A 19,185-nucleotide genomic window follows, 5' to 3' on the forward strand; every position below is an offset into this window, starting at 1 on the left:
GCCAATAAACTATACAAATTATGAACCACAGGCTCCAAGAAGGCAAAGGAGAGAGAGAGAAACTGACTCGCAACCCACAGAGGAGAAGACGAAGCCGAGTCCAGCGGCCGGGAAACACGTCCACCAGCACGACCATGCAGCTGAGACCTGAACACTCCTCTGAAATAAGCAAACAGAGTCATTTTTAATTCCTCCAGAGAAGGGGCACACACTACCTACCTCCCGAGTTGTCCATTATTTCTCTGGACAGCTCTGGACGAAGACGAAGACTTTGTATCAAGAAGGCAATGGTTTCCTTCTAATTTAATACGGCAGTGCTAGTTCTACACCCTGACATCCCATGGAGTAAGGTGAATCTCTCTTCCGTTTTCTGGCTCTGAAAACAGTTAAACACAGCCATGGTGCCCCCTCACTCCCCCAGACAAGGTAACTCCAGTTCCTTTCCAATGTCCTTTCTGATCGCAGAGAAGACTTCCAATCTTCCTTGTTTATATTAACGGTATCTACATTTCCTAAGTGTATAAAACACATCCATTCTGTCGATGAAATCAGCGACACATCGACTCTCAGAACTGAATGCTGGCCTGGGCTTCGTCACGAAACTGCGTGTCCCTGTCCACGCGCGGGCTTCTCTCTGGTTGGAGGGAGGCCAGACCACACGCTTTCCCGTTTCAAAATCCTGAGTCCATAAAAACAATGCTTTCAATGCCACTTTCACTTTGTTAAAAAGAAATGAAACACCTTTAACCATACTATATAATATTAACATTTATATGGGTCTTTTACATAATTAAGGGCATTTTGTGTGATGCTCTAAAAAATACGTTAGCGGTCGCTGGCTCTTAGAAAATAACGGTGGTTGGTAGGAAGGGTGGGGAAAGACAAATGCATAACTGTAAGTACCCCTTAAAAACTCAAAATGACCTGCTAGCTTAGTCTCACCTGACGTTAAAGCATAAATTTAAGCTTGAGAAATGTTCATTTTTCTAAGTCTGTACTATGGGACACAGTAGCTCCTAGTCACATATGGTCACCTAAATTTAAATTAAATTTTAGTCAAATTACAAATTAATTTACTCAGATTAGCTATCTTTCGAGTGCTAAGCAGCTACTGCGCAGGATGCCAGATGCAGACCACTTCCGTCCTACCAGGAAGTCCTGCGGGTCAGCGCCATTCTAGACCGCTCTCCTGTGTCCACTCCGCAAAAGGCAGGCAGCGCGGCAGAGGCTCCAATCACCTGGGCTCCAAAGCCTGAAATCCCAGTTCTGCACCGTTGGCTCTGCAACCTTGAACAAGCGGGCTCACCTGTCTGAGCCTGTCTTCCCACCTATAACACCATCCACAACCACTGCCTCCCTCCTGGAGGGTCACGAAGATTAAATGGGACAACGCTGCTGAATGACAGGCCTCGGTACACCGCCGCAAACACTGGCAGCATCCAGAGATGCCAGCTTCCCAGGACAGCAAGTGTATCCGTGCCCTCGCGGTCCACCAAACGTCAGATGAGTGCCAAGATCTGAAGTACAGAGATTAAAGAAAGAACTCTCACCCAACTGGGCAGGTCAGACAAAGGAGTCATACCATCGGGAGACCTGAGAGCAGGGGGCTGAGGGAGGCAGGGGGCTGGACCCCTCGAGGGTGGAAGCAAGCCAGGGACTTGGCCCGGGCACCAGGGCCCACCTCTGCCCCGGAAGGTTCGGAATCACCACCAGGCCTCCTCTTCACGTGCAGAGAGGGAGAAGCGAGTCGGTGCACGTGTGGGCTCGGTTGCTTCAGTCGTGTCTGACTCTTTGTGACCTCACGGACTGTAGGCTGGCAAGCTCGCTGTCCGTGGTATTCTCCAGGCGAAAATACTGGAATGAGTTTGCCATTTCCTCCTCCAGGGCTCTTCCTGACCCAGGGATCAAACCCATGTTTCCTGCGTCTCCTGCATTACAGGCAGATGCTCTAACGGCTGAGCCACCAGAATAATATGCTGCTTCTACCCAAATAAGGGCTTCCCTGACGGCTCAGTTGGTAAAGAATCTGCCAGGAATGCAGGAAGACCCCAGTTTGATCCCTGGGTTGGGAAGGTCCCCTGGAGAAGGGAAAGGCTACCCACTCCAGTATTCTGGCCTGGAGAACTCCATGGACTGTATGGTCCATGGGGTCGCAAAGAGGTGGATACAACTGAGCGACTTTCACTTCACTTCACTTCACTTCACCCAAGTATGGAATTCGTTATACCTTTAAAGGATCCTATTAAGTCCCTAACTTAAAATACACAGACATTCTAAGTAAACAGTTCTAAATGAACATTTACAAAAAGCATAGTCAGAAAGCTAACGGTGGTAACATTAAATTTAAAAAATCAAAACTTACACTGCTCTTAAAATAAAAAATGCTAATAAATATTGCTTGACTTGCTATTTGCAATAATGCTTAGTTGATAAAAGATATTGAAGCCAATGAACAGTAATAATCACTGTAAAGAAAATGCTTTGGGCACACTAAAGAATAGCTTTCAGGACATCTTAAAGACAGAACAGCTATGTGAACTAAAATATTACCTGCTAGACAGTAACATGACACTTTCTATCAAAAGTACTTAAGTAATAAATCTGAAATAATAACCAGTTATAAAACCAGGCAAACTAAAATAAATGATAAAATGTTCTATTGCTGTTATAAAGTATAATCCCTTTGTGATCAGTTAATGCATGTTTTTTTCAGACATTCTTATACTGTTCTTAAAGCAGCAAAGATTAGAAAAAAATAAAAAGAAAATCAGAAGTCACAAATAATGGGTACAAAACTCTATCACTCAACATTTTCCCTTATTATGAAATAAATACTTTAAAAATCTATGGTTAAAGGCAGATGCTAAGAAGTAACATCTTGGAGTAAGAAAGGAAGGAATCTCTCCAGGGTCTTATTGAGACAGTGACGTCTTCCCCAAGCTCAGTTTTAAAGTAAAGGTGCTGGCAGCAAACGACTGCGCCTGGACCACGATGTCTGCAGCAAGGGCCCCTCGCGGCGGTGTTGGCTGTGTCCGGTGAAAAGTCAGCTTTGAGGTGAAGCAAAAAGAGAAGCACACGTGCACTGTCCGTGGTAATGAAAGCGCACACCATGAATGTCAAAGAAGGTACAGAAGCAAGAATACAAACAGGCGTGAGGCTCCCGACACAGCTCTGCCAGGGGAAGGTCCGGGCCGACCATGCTCCCCAGGGCTGCAGCGCCGTCCATGCCCCCTCGGCCCCCGGCCCAGGCCCCCGCACGCGCTCCAGGGTTGCACTTCCAGCAACCCAGATGTCAGCAAAGACTTTTGTCCTCGGAGAGTCTATGCAAAACCACGCAACACTGCAGCCATGGAGTCCAGAACTCAAAGGAGTGAATGAAAAATATGCTTCTATTATCTCTACTGAAGAAAGGAGACATGCATATGAAAAATTCAGCATCACAGGGCCTCAACATATACTTAAATTTTGTCAATGTTAATGACTCCTCATAAGAGGCACTCCAGCATTCTGCTTCCCTGGACTTCCCTGGTGGCTCAGACGGTAAAGAATCCGCCTGCTATGTGGGAGACCTGGGTTCGATCCCTGGGTTGGGAAGATCCCCTGGAGGAGGGCATGGTAACCCACTCCAGTATTCCTGCCTGGAGAATCCCATGGACAGAGGAGCTTGGCGGCCTATAGCCCACGGGGTCACAAAGAGTTGGACACGACTGACTCCTCAGAAGAGGCACTCCAGCATTCTGCTAACAAAAAGGTGTTCACATCACCTTTCAGTTATCCAGTGTTTATTTACTAATAATCTGCCTTGCTCCAAAGACTGAGGTGGCTTTGAAAAAAACTTACACAGTATAAGAGTACAAAGTGTTGAGAAGACACACGGTGGAGAAAAAGAGTAAGAAAATAAAACAGAACCAGAGGTCAGGTTTCTACAAAATGCAGCTAATTATCAGGATGGGGAACACATGAAAATCCATGGCTGATTCATGTCAATGTATGGCAAAAACCACAACAATATTGTAATTAGCCTCCAACTAATAAAAATAAATGAAAAAAAAGGCAGCTAATTACTAATGCTGAAGAATACACAAGGCCATCGGCTTTAGGGTCACAGGGTAAAGAGGGAAGCAGATCCCTTTTAAGACCCGCAGTCTACAGATACCGGCAGTCTCTGCCAACAGCACCATCATTTCCCTGGTCTTGGTCCTAAAGCATTTTATGTTTTCTCTCTCAGTTAGTTTTAACCGTATCTACAGGATTAGGAACTACATCTGATTACCTTCTTGCAACCTACACTTTTCCTACCACAGATCTAACACAGGAAGCCCTCAGTGAATACTGAGGTGTAGGGGAACATGACGGAGAATCAGGCTGAGGAACAGGGAAAAACAATTTGGCATTAAAAGTGCAGACATGGAACTGCAAACTGCCAAATGTAAAAAAATATCCTTTACCTGGCTCAGTGCCAGTAACAACATAACACGAACATATACACCCATACAAACACACACACGACAGAAAAGTGTCACAGAAATCACACTACTCAAATAATTACTTTTCAGAGTGTTCCAACTAACTATTGTTTCATGGAATTCAGAAATTTAAATCAAGCATAGTACCTACAATATATTGGATTGCCTTGCATGTTGATTTTTTCTTTTTTTTTTCTCCTTAACTAAACCACATGTACCTAGCCACAAATGTAATGTTTAACTTATTTCTCTATCTACTCACACATTTGGAAAAATAAAGGATGAATGATCAGAAAACCTGGGTTTAAATGCAAATCAACCATTTCTAGTCATGCAATCCTGAGCAAGTTACTTAATTCCAGGAGTCTCACAGAAAAAGACTAAACTGCATCATACATAAAAATCCTTTAAAAGCTACAAAATGCTGCACAAATATTATTATAATGACCAATAAAAGGAAAATAATTAACGACAACAGATTTTTACATTGTTGGCTCTCTGTAGAAATCACACCTATACAGACACAATCCCTAGTTTCTATCTCAATGCCTTCCTGTTCTATGATACAGTTTGGAAAGCATTAACTCACACACTTTTTCCCCACACACTGTCTCAGTTACTAGGGTCTGGCAAACAGACCCTCCTCTGGTCAGTGGCTCTCAACAACAGGAGGAGGAAACAGTGGTAAGGCGTACGCCCAGTCCCAGTCTCATCCATTCCGATGATGCCTTAACTAATGAGTTAGAACAGTGAAAAGTGAATCAGTTACAGGACTTACACACCAAAGTTTCTGACTCAAAACTTACCACAGAGCTCCAGGGGGCTCAGTGGTAAAGCATCTCCTGCCAATGCAGGAGACACGAGTTCCATCTCTGGGTTGGGAAGACCCCCTGGGCATGGAAATGGCAGCCCACTCCAGTATCCCTGCCTGGGAAATCCCATGGACAGAGGAGCCTGGTGGGCTATAGTCCATGGGGTTGCAATGAGTCACACACGACTTAGTGACTCAACAACAAAAATCAAGACTGTGGTACTGGCCTAACAACAGACATAGATCAATGGAATAATACTGAGAGTTCAGAAATAGACCTTCACATTTATGATCTATTGATTTTTCAACAGGATATGAAGATAATTCACTGGGGAAAAGGGTCTTTGTAGCAGTGGTGCTGAGATAACTGGGTATCTACAAGAAAAGCATGAAGTTGGACCTGTAGCTCACACCATATACTAAATGGATCAGACACCAAAATATAAAAGCTAAAACTAAAAAAGTCTTATTAGAAAAATGTAGGCAAAAATCTTCTTAATCTTGGAATAGGCAATGGTTTTGCAGAAATAACAGCAAGTGTGTAAAGTAACAAAAAAATAGATAAACTGGACTTCATCAAAATTTAAAACTTTTATGCTTTAAAAGGAACTATCAAGAAAGTGAAAACACTATCCACAGAATGAAAGAAAATATTTGCAAACCATATATCTGATATGGGACTTGTAGTCAAAATAAATAAATAGTACTTACAACTCAACAACAAAAAAGACAAAACAACTTAAAAACTGTCAAAGAATTTGAATAGACATTTCTCTAAACAAGATACAAAAATGTCCAATAAGCATATGAAAAGATAGTCATCAAGATTGTTATACAGCAGGGTAAGAAATATCCAGACCACAGTGACACAGTACTTCACACCGACAAGGAGGGCCATCATTAAAAGACAGACAATAACAGTTGCTAAGGCAGTGGAGAAACTGGAACTCTGATACACTGATGTCAGGAAGGTAAAATGGTGCAGCCACTCTGGAATATAGTCCGGCAGTTCCCCAAAAGGTTAAACACAGTTAGTGTTTGACCCAGCAATTCTACTCCTAGGTCTATCTATACCCAAGAGAAATGAAAACAAATGTCCACACAAAACCTTGTACACAAATGTTCATGGCTGCATTATTCACAATAACCACAAAGTGGAAACAACCCAATCTTCCATCAGCTGATGAACAGATAAATAGGATGTACTATAGCCACACAATGGAATATTATTCAGAGACAAAAATAAAGTACTGATGAATGCTACAACATGGATGAATCTTGCAAACATTATGCTTCATGAAAGAAGCCAGTCACAAAAGACTACATATTGTATGATTCCATTTGTACAAAATGTCCTGAAGGCAAATCTATAGAGACAAAAGTAGACCGATGGTTGCCCAGGGCTGGATGGTTGTGAAATTGGGAGGAAATGGGAAAGGATTGCTAAAAGGTATGGTGTATCTTTTGGGGTGATCTGAATGCAAAATTGATTATGACAGATATAAAGCAGTGAAGACACTAAAAGTCACTGAAATTTACACTTCAAATTACATCTCAATAAAGCTGTTACAATTAAAAAATAAAGCAGAGTCTGTGTTCAACGAGTAGATAATTGAAACATAGCAATAAAAGTAAAAACTGCTAATATAACTGAACTACATCCTCTTAAGTATTTTCTCCTTTCATTTGCTCAAATAGTAAATAAAAAATCAAAATCCAAGCAAATCATTTTACCACAGTCTCTACTTTTAAAAAGTAGCAAGGATCTCTGTCATTTCCATGCTTATAAAGCTAATATAAATTTGGGCAGTATCAGACCATAACAGAATTTGAATCTAGCTTCTGTGCAATCAGAGACACAGGTTATCCTCAGGATGACAGAAACTTGTATCTTAATTCAGAAATTTTTCCAGCTAGCTGCCAGTTTCCCACTGACATTGAGGAAATAGGAATGAGCACACCAGCACATTTACAGATTTTGAGTCTGCATTTTTGACGGCTCTGTGGAGTCCCCAAAGCCGCAGCATAGTCGTCTAGAAGCTAAGCTGGTGTGCAGGTCACTGAGGCAGTGAGCAGCTGCGGCCACTGGCAGCACCTCCAGCTCAGAGCGGGACCGACACGCGGGCCCCTGCAGAGGCCTCGGAGAGAGCCCTTCAAACGCCACGGGCCAGTTACGTTCTCACCGCACACCGAGACTCAGCAAAGCACCTCTACTATCCACAGAGAATACTCGATGTATATAACCGAATCCCACCCAGATCATGTGCACTTTCCTATGCCTATGATCCCACAGACCCTACCATTCTGGGAATAGAAACTTTTTTCTTAGATAAATCATAAAGTTTTGGTTTTAAATATTAATTCTAATGTTATAAAAGAATTAACTTAATCCAGCCTAAAAAGAAAAAAAGATTACTGCACTTTTACCTCAAAGACAACAATGACCCAAAAAAGTGAAAAGATACCTAGAAACTGTATAGGCAGATGTTACCTATACAAAGAAATAATTTAACTGATCATCAAAATATTTTGCGCATACTCTTAAAAGATTTAAGTCTGTTGAAAATAGGAAAACCTGGGGGGGGGGCAGGGGAGACCTTCAACAATACTACAGTAGAAGACAAACACATGCTTGTCCCTGTAATATGAACCCAAGAGTCGCTTAGCGGGCATCTTAAAAGAGATGCACTCAAGTTCCGAGGTCCCATCTCTAACCCGACACACCCACAGAAAATCCAAGGCCTACGGTAAACCCCTTAGCAAGCGCATGGCCATCGACGTGAGGGGCAGGGCTCGCGGTGAGCATCGACGTGAGGGGCAGGGCCCACATGGCCGTCGACATGAGGGGCAGGGCCCGCAGCGGGTGTTGACGTGAGGGGCAGGGCCCGCAGGGGGCGGCAGGAACCCCCACTTACACCAGCGCAGCAAAGAAGACCCTATGCAACAGGGGAGCCACGAACATGAAGGTGGGCACGACCTTCGTCCCTGTCTGATCAGTCCATCAGCTATCTAGGGATCAAAGAAGCTGCACCCGTAGGCCTTGTTCTGAAGCAATGTGAGCTATCCAATCTTCACATGGTTAAAAGGATTACAGTGGAAGTTTCCATAAGCCAGCAAATCCACCGAACAAGCTATCTTTCTGCAATGTTATATGTCAGTATCTCAATAAAACTGGCGGGAAAAAATACAACTGAGTAGGTTTCTTTCTTGAAACTGAGGAGCTAATTATATGTGACATCTACATTTTTTTAATGAAAAACTATTAGAAATATTTTGCTTGCACAACCAGTACACTTTAACTAAGGCTCAATGAAAAAGTAAACCCCCAAATTTCCATAGTTAAAACATTTCTTTTTTACATTAAACAGAACTATGATTTAACCATTTTAGTTTATTTAAGGAATAAACATCATGTAATTTTCTTCCTCAGAATTTTCAGTTTCCATGCACATTTATAATATATTGGTTTAATCTAAGTTAAATTATTATCTGTAATAAGTCAAAACTAAATTAGAGTAATGCACCAGGAAATAATATATCTGATAGCAAAACTGCAAACTCTAATCATCACATATTATACAGGGATTACATTCATCAAAAAGGAGCCCTAAACAAGCTCATTAAAACAAAGCAATTAATTTATTTTGCCAATAATCTGTTTTCAAAGTTTAAACAAAGTTTTCAAAGTATATAAACTAAGTTCATATATTGTACCATTTCAGTTGTTTGTAAAGAAAGGTAACAGGAATAATATATGTGGTAAACACAGTTTATTAAAAAAAAAAAAAGATTCAAACATTAAAACAAATACTACCCTACGAAACAAGAGAGTTTAATTCAAACTGAAGTTTTTCCACAAATCAATCCATTTACACGAATTGGCCACCAAAGCTTAAACAAAGATGTGACGTCTGAAACAGCTCTAAGGTAACACAGCCTAAGTGTGACAAAAACACCTGACTACCCAACAGCTTCTCCTAACCAAGAAGTGATTTGTTCTAGTTGAGTGAAATATTCTTCGAACATTATTACTACAAGTTTATAAATGTGACTCCCGTGTAAAGAACTACAATAAATTCACTACAAACATTAAGTCTTATTAGAATCTTTCCTACACAAAAATGGCTGTCAATTAGCCATTTAGCCACCTACAGGTTTTTCACTTCCATTAATACCTAGAGCTGTTATCTTTGCTTTCATATTAAAACAAGCTCAGTTAAATCAGAAATCACACCAACAATGTACTCAATACTGAAGCGCGTCCTCTCGCCTCTGACGCACAGCGCTCCCATTTAAACTACACAACTCCGCAGTGGCTTGGTTCCAACACTGAACTGACATCAAAACACAAACTTCTTCAAGGAGTCAAACAGCCATCTTCCGACTACTGTACCAGATCCAAGATACAGCAGAAGCTAACTTCCCTCCTTCTACTCTACATATATCATTAATCAACTCCAAGCAAGCACTTTAACTTCCCATCAGTAAACTCAGACCAGATTGAGGGTATGTGGTCATAATGGAGAGAGTGTTTCAAACTTAACCTCACCGCCTCCAATCACCACAACCTAGGACTATAAGAAATAATGTAAACCATGAAGAAACACTGTTTAATGTTCCAGCACTTCTAAAAATCAATTTTCAGCAAGATAACAACTAAATAAATTATCAAACAGCAAATATTTTAGCCACAGTATTACTCTATCATGAAAGAAATCATTTAAAACTCCAACACCTCTTCCACTAAAAGATCATTGTATGTGTTACCCTATAATTCCATTATCTTACTGTTATTGCATTACTCTTTTTTTGGCAACTCCATCTACCATTACAAACAGATTCATGAAGATTCCATTTCTGCACGGAGACCACCACAACCACTGTCTTCACAGTCACTTAAGTCCAAAACAGAACCATGTTTTCGCTAATTAATCAGGCTCCAACAACAATAGTTGAGACATCACAGCAATAGTTCGATTACACCTTCTGCAAAAGATACAAATAAAAATCCATTAAGTACTTACCTACAGTTGGGGGGTGGGCCCAACGTAATTTCTGCAAGTTCCTTCTGAATTCTTGAAAATAAAGACAAAGAAAGTTACATTAAAATGTCTTTACTCTTTTAATATTCCATTAAATTTTACACTTTTACACTAATCTTTCCTATTTGTGCACTTTTAATTTGAAATACTATCACTGTATAAATCATCATACACAGTACCAACAAAGTAGCAATTTCTGCCACAGTTTCCACAGTGCATCTACAAAGAGGAGACCGGCCGCTATCTGTGCCTCCATCTCTCACCAACAGCACGACTTAAATCAAAACTTTAAGCCACTGCTGTGCTGTGCTTAGTCACTCAGGCAACTCTTTGCAACCCCAGAGACTGTAGCCCCCAGGTTCCTCTGTCCATGGGATTCTCCAGGCAAGAATACTGGAGTGGGGGGCCACTCCCTCCTCCAGGGGATCTTTCCAACCAAGGAATGGAACCAGGGTCTCCTGCATTGCAGGCGGATTCTATACCAGCTGAGCCACCAGGGAAACTCAAACCACTGCTAACGCTAAGCACACATATGCCTTCTGCAAAGGGGGAAAAAAGAATTTTTATTTTAAAAACCTGTTTTTACCCTCATGTGTTATTTTCATCTTTTATGTTTTACTTCACCTAACCCCCTATATGGGCTTCCCTGGTGGCTCAGTGGTAAAGAAGCCACCTGCCAATGCAGGAGACGTGGATTTCATTCTGGGCTAGGAAAATCCCGTAAAGGAAACGGCAACCCACTTCAGTATCCTGCCCCGAATGAAATGTCTGATACAGATACAACTATCACTTCTCTAAGTCGTGTGACTCAAGGTGGGGAAGACGTTATGAAATGGGTGTTTGTTGTTCACTGGTCAAGTCCTGTCTGACTCTTTTCGACCCCACAGACAGCAGCACACCAGGCTTCCCTGTCCTCTATCTCCCGGAGCTTGGTCAAACTCATGTCCATCGAGTCAGTGATGCCATCCAACCATCTCATCCTCTGTCGTCCCCTTCTCCTCCCGCCTTCAATCTTTCCCAGCATCAGGGTCTTTTCCAATAAGCGGGCTCTTCGCATCAGGTGGCCAAAGTATTGGAGCTTCAGCATCAGTCCTTCCAATGAATATTCAGGATTGATTTCCTTTATGATTGACTGGTTTGACCTCCTTGCAGTCCAAGGGACTCTCCAGAGTATTCACCAGCACCACAGTTCAAAAAGCATCAACTCTTCGGCGCTCATCCTTCTTTACCATCCACCTTTCTTTACCGTCCAATTCTCACATCAATACACAGACCAAGACTAACAAATCTAAAGCCAAAAATAAAAAACCTATTAATTCAGCTGTCCCACTGAGACTTCTTAGATTCTATAGTGTGTTCATGTGCATTTAAAGTACATATGGCACATAACTAAACAAGAGAAGTCTCAAATATCTGATAGAGAACACCCTTTGTGGATTCCACACAAAAGTGTAAATAAAACAGGCACTGTGAGGCACAACGCGTCACGTCCAGGTTAAAGGCAGTGAGCTGAGAGCACACACTCCCCCTCCACCCCGTCAGCGCCCCAGGTGACGGCGGGGCACACACACAGAGGGCAGAAAGGGATCAAGGACAGAGACAGGGGTGGTCACCACTGGCGGAGGAATTCCACTCTATTTGGAAGACAAAGTACATGCTGTGAATCAAACAGGTTGAGACGCTCCAGAGGGCACAGAGCATATAGGGTGTAATAAAGATACACCACTCAAGGGAGAAAAACAGTCACAAATCCCACAAGAGAAACAACTCTGTAAGAAAATCACAGATAGAACAGGCACGAAACTAAAACATAAAATACTTTCAATCCAGTAACAGATATTAAGGGATAAAAAGGAGGCATTTTGCCTAAATGCTATGATTCATTGCGTAGCTTTAAGATCCTAGTTCAGTCACTCAGTCGTGTCCGACTCTTTGGACCCCATGGACTGCAGCACGTCAGGCTTCCTGTCCACCACCAACTCCCAGAGCTTGCTCAAACTCATGTCCATCGAGTCAGTGATGCCATCCAACCATCTCATCCTCTGTCGTCCCCTTCTCCTCCTGCCTTCAACCTTTCACATCATCAGGGTCTTTTCCAATGAGTCAGTTCTTCACATCAGGTAGCCAAAATATTGGTGTTTCAACTTCCGCATCAGTCCTTCCAATGAATATCCAGGATTGATTTCCTTTAGGATGGACTGGTTGGATCTCCTTGCAGTCCAAGGGATTCTGAAGAGTCTTCTCCAACACCACAGTTCAAAAGCATCAATTCTTCGGCGCTCAGCTTTCTTTACGGTCCAACTCTCACATCCACACATGACAACTGGAAAAATCATAGCTTTGACTAGACAGACCTTTGTCGGCAAAGTAACGTCTCTGTTTTTCAATATGCTGTCTAGGTTGGTCATGGCTTTTCTTCCAAGGAGCAAGCATCTTTTAATTTCAGGGCTGTAGTCACCATCTGCAGTGATTCTGGAGCCCAAAAAATAAGTCTCTGTTGCCACTGTTTCCCCACCTATTTCCCATGAAGTGATGGGACCAGATGCCATGATCTTAGTTTTCTGAATGTTGAGCTTTAAGCCAACTTTTTCACTCTCCTCTTTCACTTTCATCAAGAGGCTTTTTAGTTCATCTTTGCTTTCTGCCATAAGGATGGTGTCATCTGTGTATCTGAGGTCACTGATATTTCTCCTGGCAATCTTGATTCCAGCTTGTGCTTCCTCCAGCCCAGCGTTTCTCATCATGCACTCTGCATATAAGTTAAACAAGCAGGGTGACAATATACAGCCTTGACGTACTCCTTTCTCAATTTGGAACCAGTCTGTTGTTCCATGTCCAGTTCTAACTGTTGCTTCTTGACCTGCATAAAGATTTCTCAGGAGGCAGGTCAGGTGGCCTGGTACTCCCATCTCTTTCAGAATTTTCAATAGTCTGTTGTGATCCACAAAGTCAAAGGCTTTGGCATAGTCAATAAAGCAGAAATAGATGTTTTTCTGGAACTCTCTTGCTTTTTCAATAATACAACGGATGTTGGCAATTTGATCTCTGGTTCCTCTGCCTTTTCTAAATCCAGCTTGAACATCTGGAAGTTCATGGTTCATGTACTGTTGAAGCCAGGCTTGGAAAATTTTGAGCATTACTTTGCTAGCATGTGAGATGAGTACAATTGTGAGGTAGTTTGAACATTCTTTGGCATTGCCTTTAGGACTGGAATGAAAACTGATCTTTTCCAGTCCTGTGGCCACTGCTCAGTCTTCCAAATTTGCTGGCATATTGAGTGCAGCACTTTCACAGCATCATCTTTTAAGATTTGAAATAGCTAACTGGAATTTCATCACCTCCACTAGCTTTGTTCGTAGTGATGCTTCCTAAGGCCCACTTGACTTAGCATTCCAGGATGTCTGGCTCTAGGTGAGTGATCACACCATCATGGTTATCTGGGTCCTGAAGATCTTTTTTGTATAGTTCTTCTGTGTATTCTTGCTACCTCTTCTTAATACCTTCTGCTTCTGTTAGGTCCATACCATTTCTGTCCTTTATTGAGCCCATCTTTGCATGAAATGTTCCCTTGGTATCTCTAATTTTCTTGAAAGAGATCTGTAGTCTTTCCCATTCTATTGTTTTCCTCTACTGCTTTGCATTGATCACTGAGAGATCCTAACACTGGACCTATAGGAAATCTAATCCTAACACCCCGTCTGGTCTGGCACTAAACAGGTAAACTTATACAGAGTTTATTGGCCTTTTATTACAGATAAAGCACAGATAACAAGTTGTAGTTGCACACTACAAAATGGAAATACTACTAACCATGAAGATGTAAAATCAAGTGTAGCTAATAGAAACCAACTAAAAGTGGATGGTGGGGGGGGGGTGTGAGTAGATGGAAGGAAGAACAAAGGTATTAATACCCTCATTTTACAAAGTAAGGAACCAACGAGTATTGCTGAAACGTGAAGCAACGAGCAACAGTGGCTTAAATATACTACTTCATTTAGAAAGACAGCCAACACTCTTTTTTTAAGTATTTGTTTTAGTTGGAGGCTAGTTACTTTCCAATATTGTGGTGGTTTTCGCCATACATTGACATGAATCAGCCACAGGTGTACATGTGTCCCCCACCCTGAACCCCCCTCCCACCTCCCTCCCCATCCCATCCCTCCAGTACTTTTTAAAAAATATGAATATCATTAACTGGGAGGCGGGAAAAGAAAACAGGTGAACAAGCTGGTGAACATCCTCAAAATTCACAGCAAGAAGACAAAAGGTATTATTTAACAATTCAACAAGTAGGTATAAGTCTATTACTTAAGGTCAGGTAGAGTCAGCTAACAGGAACTGCCACAGGGAAAGTATCTCAACAGAAAACTGCTACTTTGTAATCAAAATGTCTCTGTGCTGTTTAATTTGCCAGCGGGAACATGAAAAACTTTTATAAACATTTTTTTATTTAAGCATAGGTGATTTACAATATTGTGCTAGTTTCAAGTATACAGAAAAGTGATTCAGATATATGTATCTGAATATGTGTGTGTATATTTGTGTGTGTATACATACACATACTCTTGTTTTTAAACTCAGAAAACCAAAAGAACAGGGATTCAAAACAGTATGCTCACAGTGTCAAAGAAAACAATTTTACTGTAAAAGAACTTCCTAGGGATTTTCAAATAATTCATCTTGCTTTATGCTTATACTGTCCCTTTGGTTTAAAAAATTGATGTCATAATTTTGTCACAGAATTCTGTAATGGAACTTGAAACCCCTCTAGATGTCTATCATTCTAAATCTAATTATTCAATACAAAAAGCAATTTACTGATAAACTTGACAATTTGGAACAGTGAGTCAGTGCATTACAATATATTTTGAGCCACTGCTACCAAAGAATGGCTGTATTTCTCTTGACAGAAAAGATTATACTAAGAATTGCTATTTAAACGGTTGCAAGATGTCCTGCTGTTTTCAATGACAGCAATTCAATTCTATCTCAAAAGTTGTGATCATGGTATGTATTAAGTTTCTCAGTCTTGACATGTGGGGTAATAAGGAAGGCAGCTATTTCAGGCACTGTCCCTTAGGGTGAGGAAAAATGAAAAAGTATCAGTAATTTACACTTACAATGCACCTTTTACATGATGATCTTAGGCTATTAAAAGTGAATTAAATAAATCTCACAGAATTCTTTAAGTACTACCATTTTATCAGTTCCCATTTAGGAAACTCAGGCTAGTAACTGCATGCTGTTAAGGTGAAAAGACAAGCAATTATCTTGCTAAGTCAAACAAACAAAACAACATCTCCTCTCTCTTATGAGAACTTTTAAGACAAAATTATTTCTTTAGAAACAAATCCACTAGACAACTGTCTATATCTCCAATTTCTGTCCAGCAGTGCCACTTCCTTGGTTGTCATGATACATAAGTCAGCAACTGCACATGGTTACTGAAACAAGTCAGAAGCAAAATGCAGACTAAATTTCAGTTTGTACGACTTCACCTGAAACCTTAAATGTTCCAGGAACGGTAGGAGTTTACATGTGACTGTCATCTGCTAAAAAGAAAGAGGAGTGGGGGGCGGGGAAGGGGAGATAATTATGACTCATTCAGACTGAACTGAAGACCACAGCGACAAAACTGAACCCAAGTGGTGAAGACATGAAGCACTCGTTTTAATACTAACATACTGGATTAATGGTTCAGAAAAATGAAGCAGTATATATACCGACGTGTCTCAAACACAAACACATATTCAAGCTTAAAGAAAATTCAGTAACTCACTCAGGGCCAAGTAGAACATGAATATATGGACTTGGGGATTCACAAAGGTATTTTCTTAACAGTTATTTAAAAAAAAAACTTCATCCACTTAGATGACTTTCTACATTCCCCTATGGTCTGCATTCCTCAAAACCTTCCAAAATGAACTCATTCTCAAAAGAAAACATCATGTAACTAGTTACTAAAATTTCTTAAATCTCAAAGTAATCTCTGAATTAACTTAGAAAACACAGGGCCACTGCAAGTAATAAATCCAGAGTTTAATTCTGAGTGGTGCTACATACTGTGCACCTATGACTCCAAACAACTGCTCGATTTTTAAGACAACCTAAATTAATGATTCTGCACATCAACTGTAAACTGCATCCTGATTTCAGGAACATTAAAAACTTAAATGAACATTCAGAATCAATAAAATACAATAATTACAAAAGATTATCTATAAAGAGTACTTCATTCTCATGTGGAAAAGAAACAGATTAGCCCATATAACAAAATATCACAGTCAAATATACTGAAATCAACCTCCCAACCTAACAACAATTTAGAGTCTAAAACCAAATATCATTTCTAGGACAGTATTATATTGTATCCAATAAAATCACATCAAATTATGAAGAGAACAGACCATGCTAAAAGCATTCCGATTTTTTAAGAAATAATTTCATGCCAAAGAAGAGCAAAAATGCATCAAGAAGTAACTGTAATCTCCCTCTTAACTCTGAAACAGACAAAAATTAATTTATACCATTGTTTAAATAAAATTCCAATTTAATATTTTCTGTATCCAATATTACTTTGCCATAACACCTGAAAACTGAGATTTTTTTTGCAAGAAAACACATTTCTACACCTAATGATTAATTCTACAATTACAGCATATTTTATGCAACTGAACACCTATGTGCAAAGTACTTTTCTTGAGTTACTATAAAATGTATATATAATTACAGCATCTGAGCTTTACTATTTTAACAAAAAGCACTAAGTCCTCATAGCATTAACACAAACTTCATTTTTCTAAAATTTATCACATGGACTTAGTAAAATACTATTGTAGGCTTTAACTGGCACAAAGTCTAAGAACGACAGCATCAGTGTATGAAACCTTTCTGTGTGCCAAATAACAGCTTGATCACTTTCCATCCTCACGCTGGCCCTGCGAAGATGGGACTATTTCTGTCTCCATTTCACAGATGAGAAAGGTGAAGCTTGGAAATGTTAAACTATGTTTCTAATATCACAGAGCAACTAAATGCCAGGACCTAGCATTAGGTCTAACCCAGATTCTGTCTCTCCAGTGCAAGCTCTGCACTGCTGATTAACTCTCCCACAAAATGACACTATTTGGAAAAGATGTCTCATCTGCATAAAAATCAATTATCAATAATAATAAATGAGAATTTTATTGTGAAACTACCTCCACCTTTGATCTTCTGAACATATCAGTACTAGGATTCTAATCTCTGGGGAAGATCCAAGCCTCACAACAAACCCTAGGTTCTAAGGCAATCAGTCAATAAATACGACCCTACTATGCAAGGCACATGGTGAATTAAAACTATGTTTTGAGTCCCTGTCATCAAGATTCCCAATGTTTTTCCTCAGTTGTTAGAGCTCAGACAGAGGGACTTCCCTGGCGGCCCGGTGGCTAAGACTCCACACTCCCAACAGGGAGCCTGGGTTCCACCCCTGGTCAGGGAACCAGACCCACCTGCTGTGACTACAGAGATCCCGCATGCACAACTCAGGCCTGGTGCAGCCAAAACAGACACCTACTTAAAAAAAGAAAGGAACCCAAAGCAGAGATGGGGGACAAAATCAACTTCCACTATCAACTAGACTGGGGAGAAGGAAAGGAACAGAGTTCAACTTTTTAGTATTGGGTTTTTGTCTTTTACCTGAAAATTTGCCGTGAAGCAGCATTTTATATTCAAAAAAATAGTAAATGCCTAAACCCCCTCAGACACTCAACCATAAGCCACCCAGAAACTGTGTAGAGGAAAGTCATCAGTCACAGTCTGAAAATCACAGATTCACAAGAATAAATTTGCCAACGGAGTGACTTTTTTTCAGCCAGGAAGCAACTTAAAAGGCATTTCTTACTTTCCCCAATGCCGTACTACTAATTCCTATCATGTGCCCATCAGACACTGTCCTGGATTCTTCACACACACACACTCAGAAATAAACTTTATCCCCAATTTAAAGAGTGGGGAAAAGGAAAACTAGGTTTGAATACGTAATCTCAACTTTGTACACACTGTGGGAAAACGAAGTAAAGAATGACTGTTACCGAACAAGCCTCACCCAATCCCAGCTTTCACACATGGCCCAGTTTCCACTCCCCCGGCAGACTGCGGGCCTTGCTCCGACGCCGGCACGATGCCCGGCCGTGCTCCACGGGGCGCCCGCCGGTGGGGAGCACTCCCAGACGATCGTCCTCCCCGGCCCCCGCAGCACCCTCACTCTCAGGGGCTGTGTGCGCCTAGTCGCTCAGCCGTGTCCCACTCTTGGCGACCCCACAGGCTCCTCTGTCCATGGGATTCTGCAGGCAAGAACACTGGAGTGGGCTGCCTCACCCTCCTCCAGGGGATCTCCCCGACCCGGGTCCGCGCTTTGCAGGCGGATTCTTTCCTGTCTGAGCCACAGGGACGCCCTCAGTTAGGCGGGCCGCAGTCTGTACCTGAGGATCTCCTGCCCACGCACACCCACGCACCTCCCTTCCTTCCTCTAAACGTCCTGTTTCTCCATCCCCGCTCCGTTCCACCCTAGTCCACGGCATTCCCTGCAGCCGGTCGTTCTGCGCTGTGACCGGGCAGCTGGCCGGGCCCTGAGCCGAGGCCCCTGGAGCTGCGCTGTGCCCGCAGGAGCGCATGGGGCCCTCCCCGCCGTCCAATACAGAGGTTAGAAGGCCTCAAGTCCCAGGTCGTCTCACTTTCTCACGGCTCCTTCAGCAGAGGGCGGGCATCCGCAACCCGCTTCCAGGACAGGGAAGCTGGCTACCCGAGGCCCTTAGAATGGACGGCGCACTCTAACAACTCTCCCCAGAAAGGCACGGCCTGCAGGGGGCCTGACAGAGGTCTT

At 41.7% G+C, this 19,185-nt stretch overlaps 1 protein-coding gene across 1 annotated transcript in view; it reads right to left on the reverse strand.

The window, feature by feature from the left end:
* Positions 1-19,185, reverse strand: part of LOC122681552 — a 101,675-nt gene that overhangs the window by 68,434 nt on the left and 14,056 nt on the right. The window contains exon 7 of the mRNA XM_043883795.1: positions 10,302-10,352. Coding sequence (XP_043739730.1) covers positions 10,302-10,352 — 51 coding nt within the window. The remainder of the gene's footprint in view (positions 1-10,301; positions 10,353-19,185) is intronic.

The sequence above is a fragment of the Cervus elaphus genome, chromosome 1 (assembly GCF_910594005.1).
Source record: "Cervus elaphus chromosome 1, mCerEla1.1, whole genome shotgun sequence".
In the NCBI taxonomy this organism is placed as follows: domain Eukaryota; kingdom Metazoa; phylum Chordata; class Mammalia; order Artiodactyla; family Cervidae; genus Cervus; species Cervus elaphus.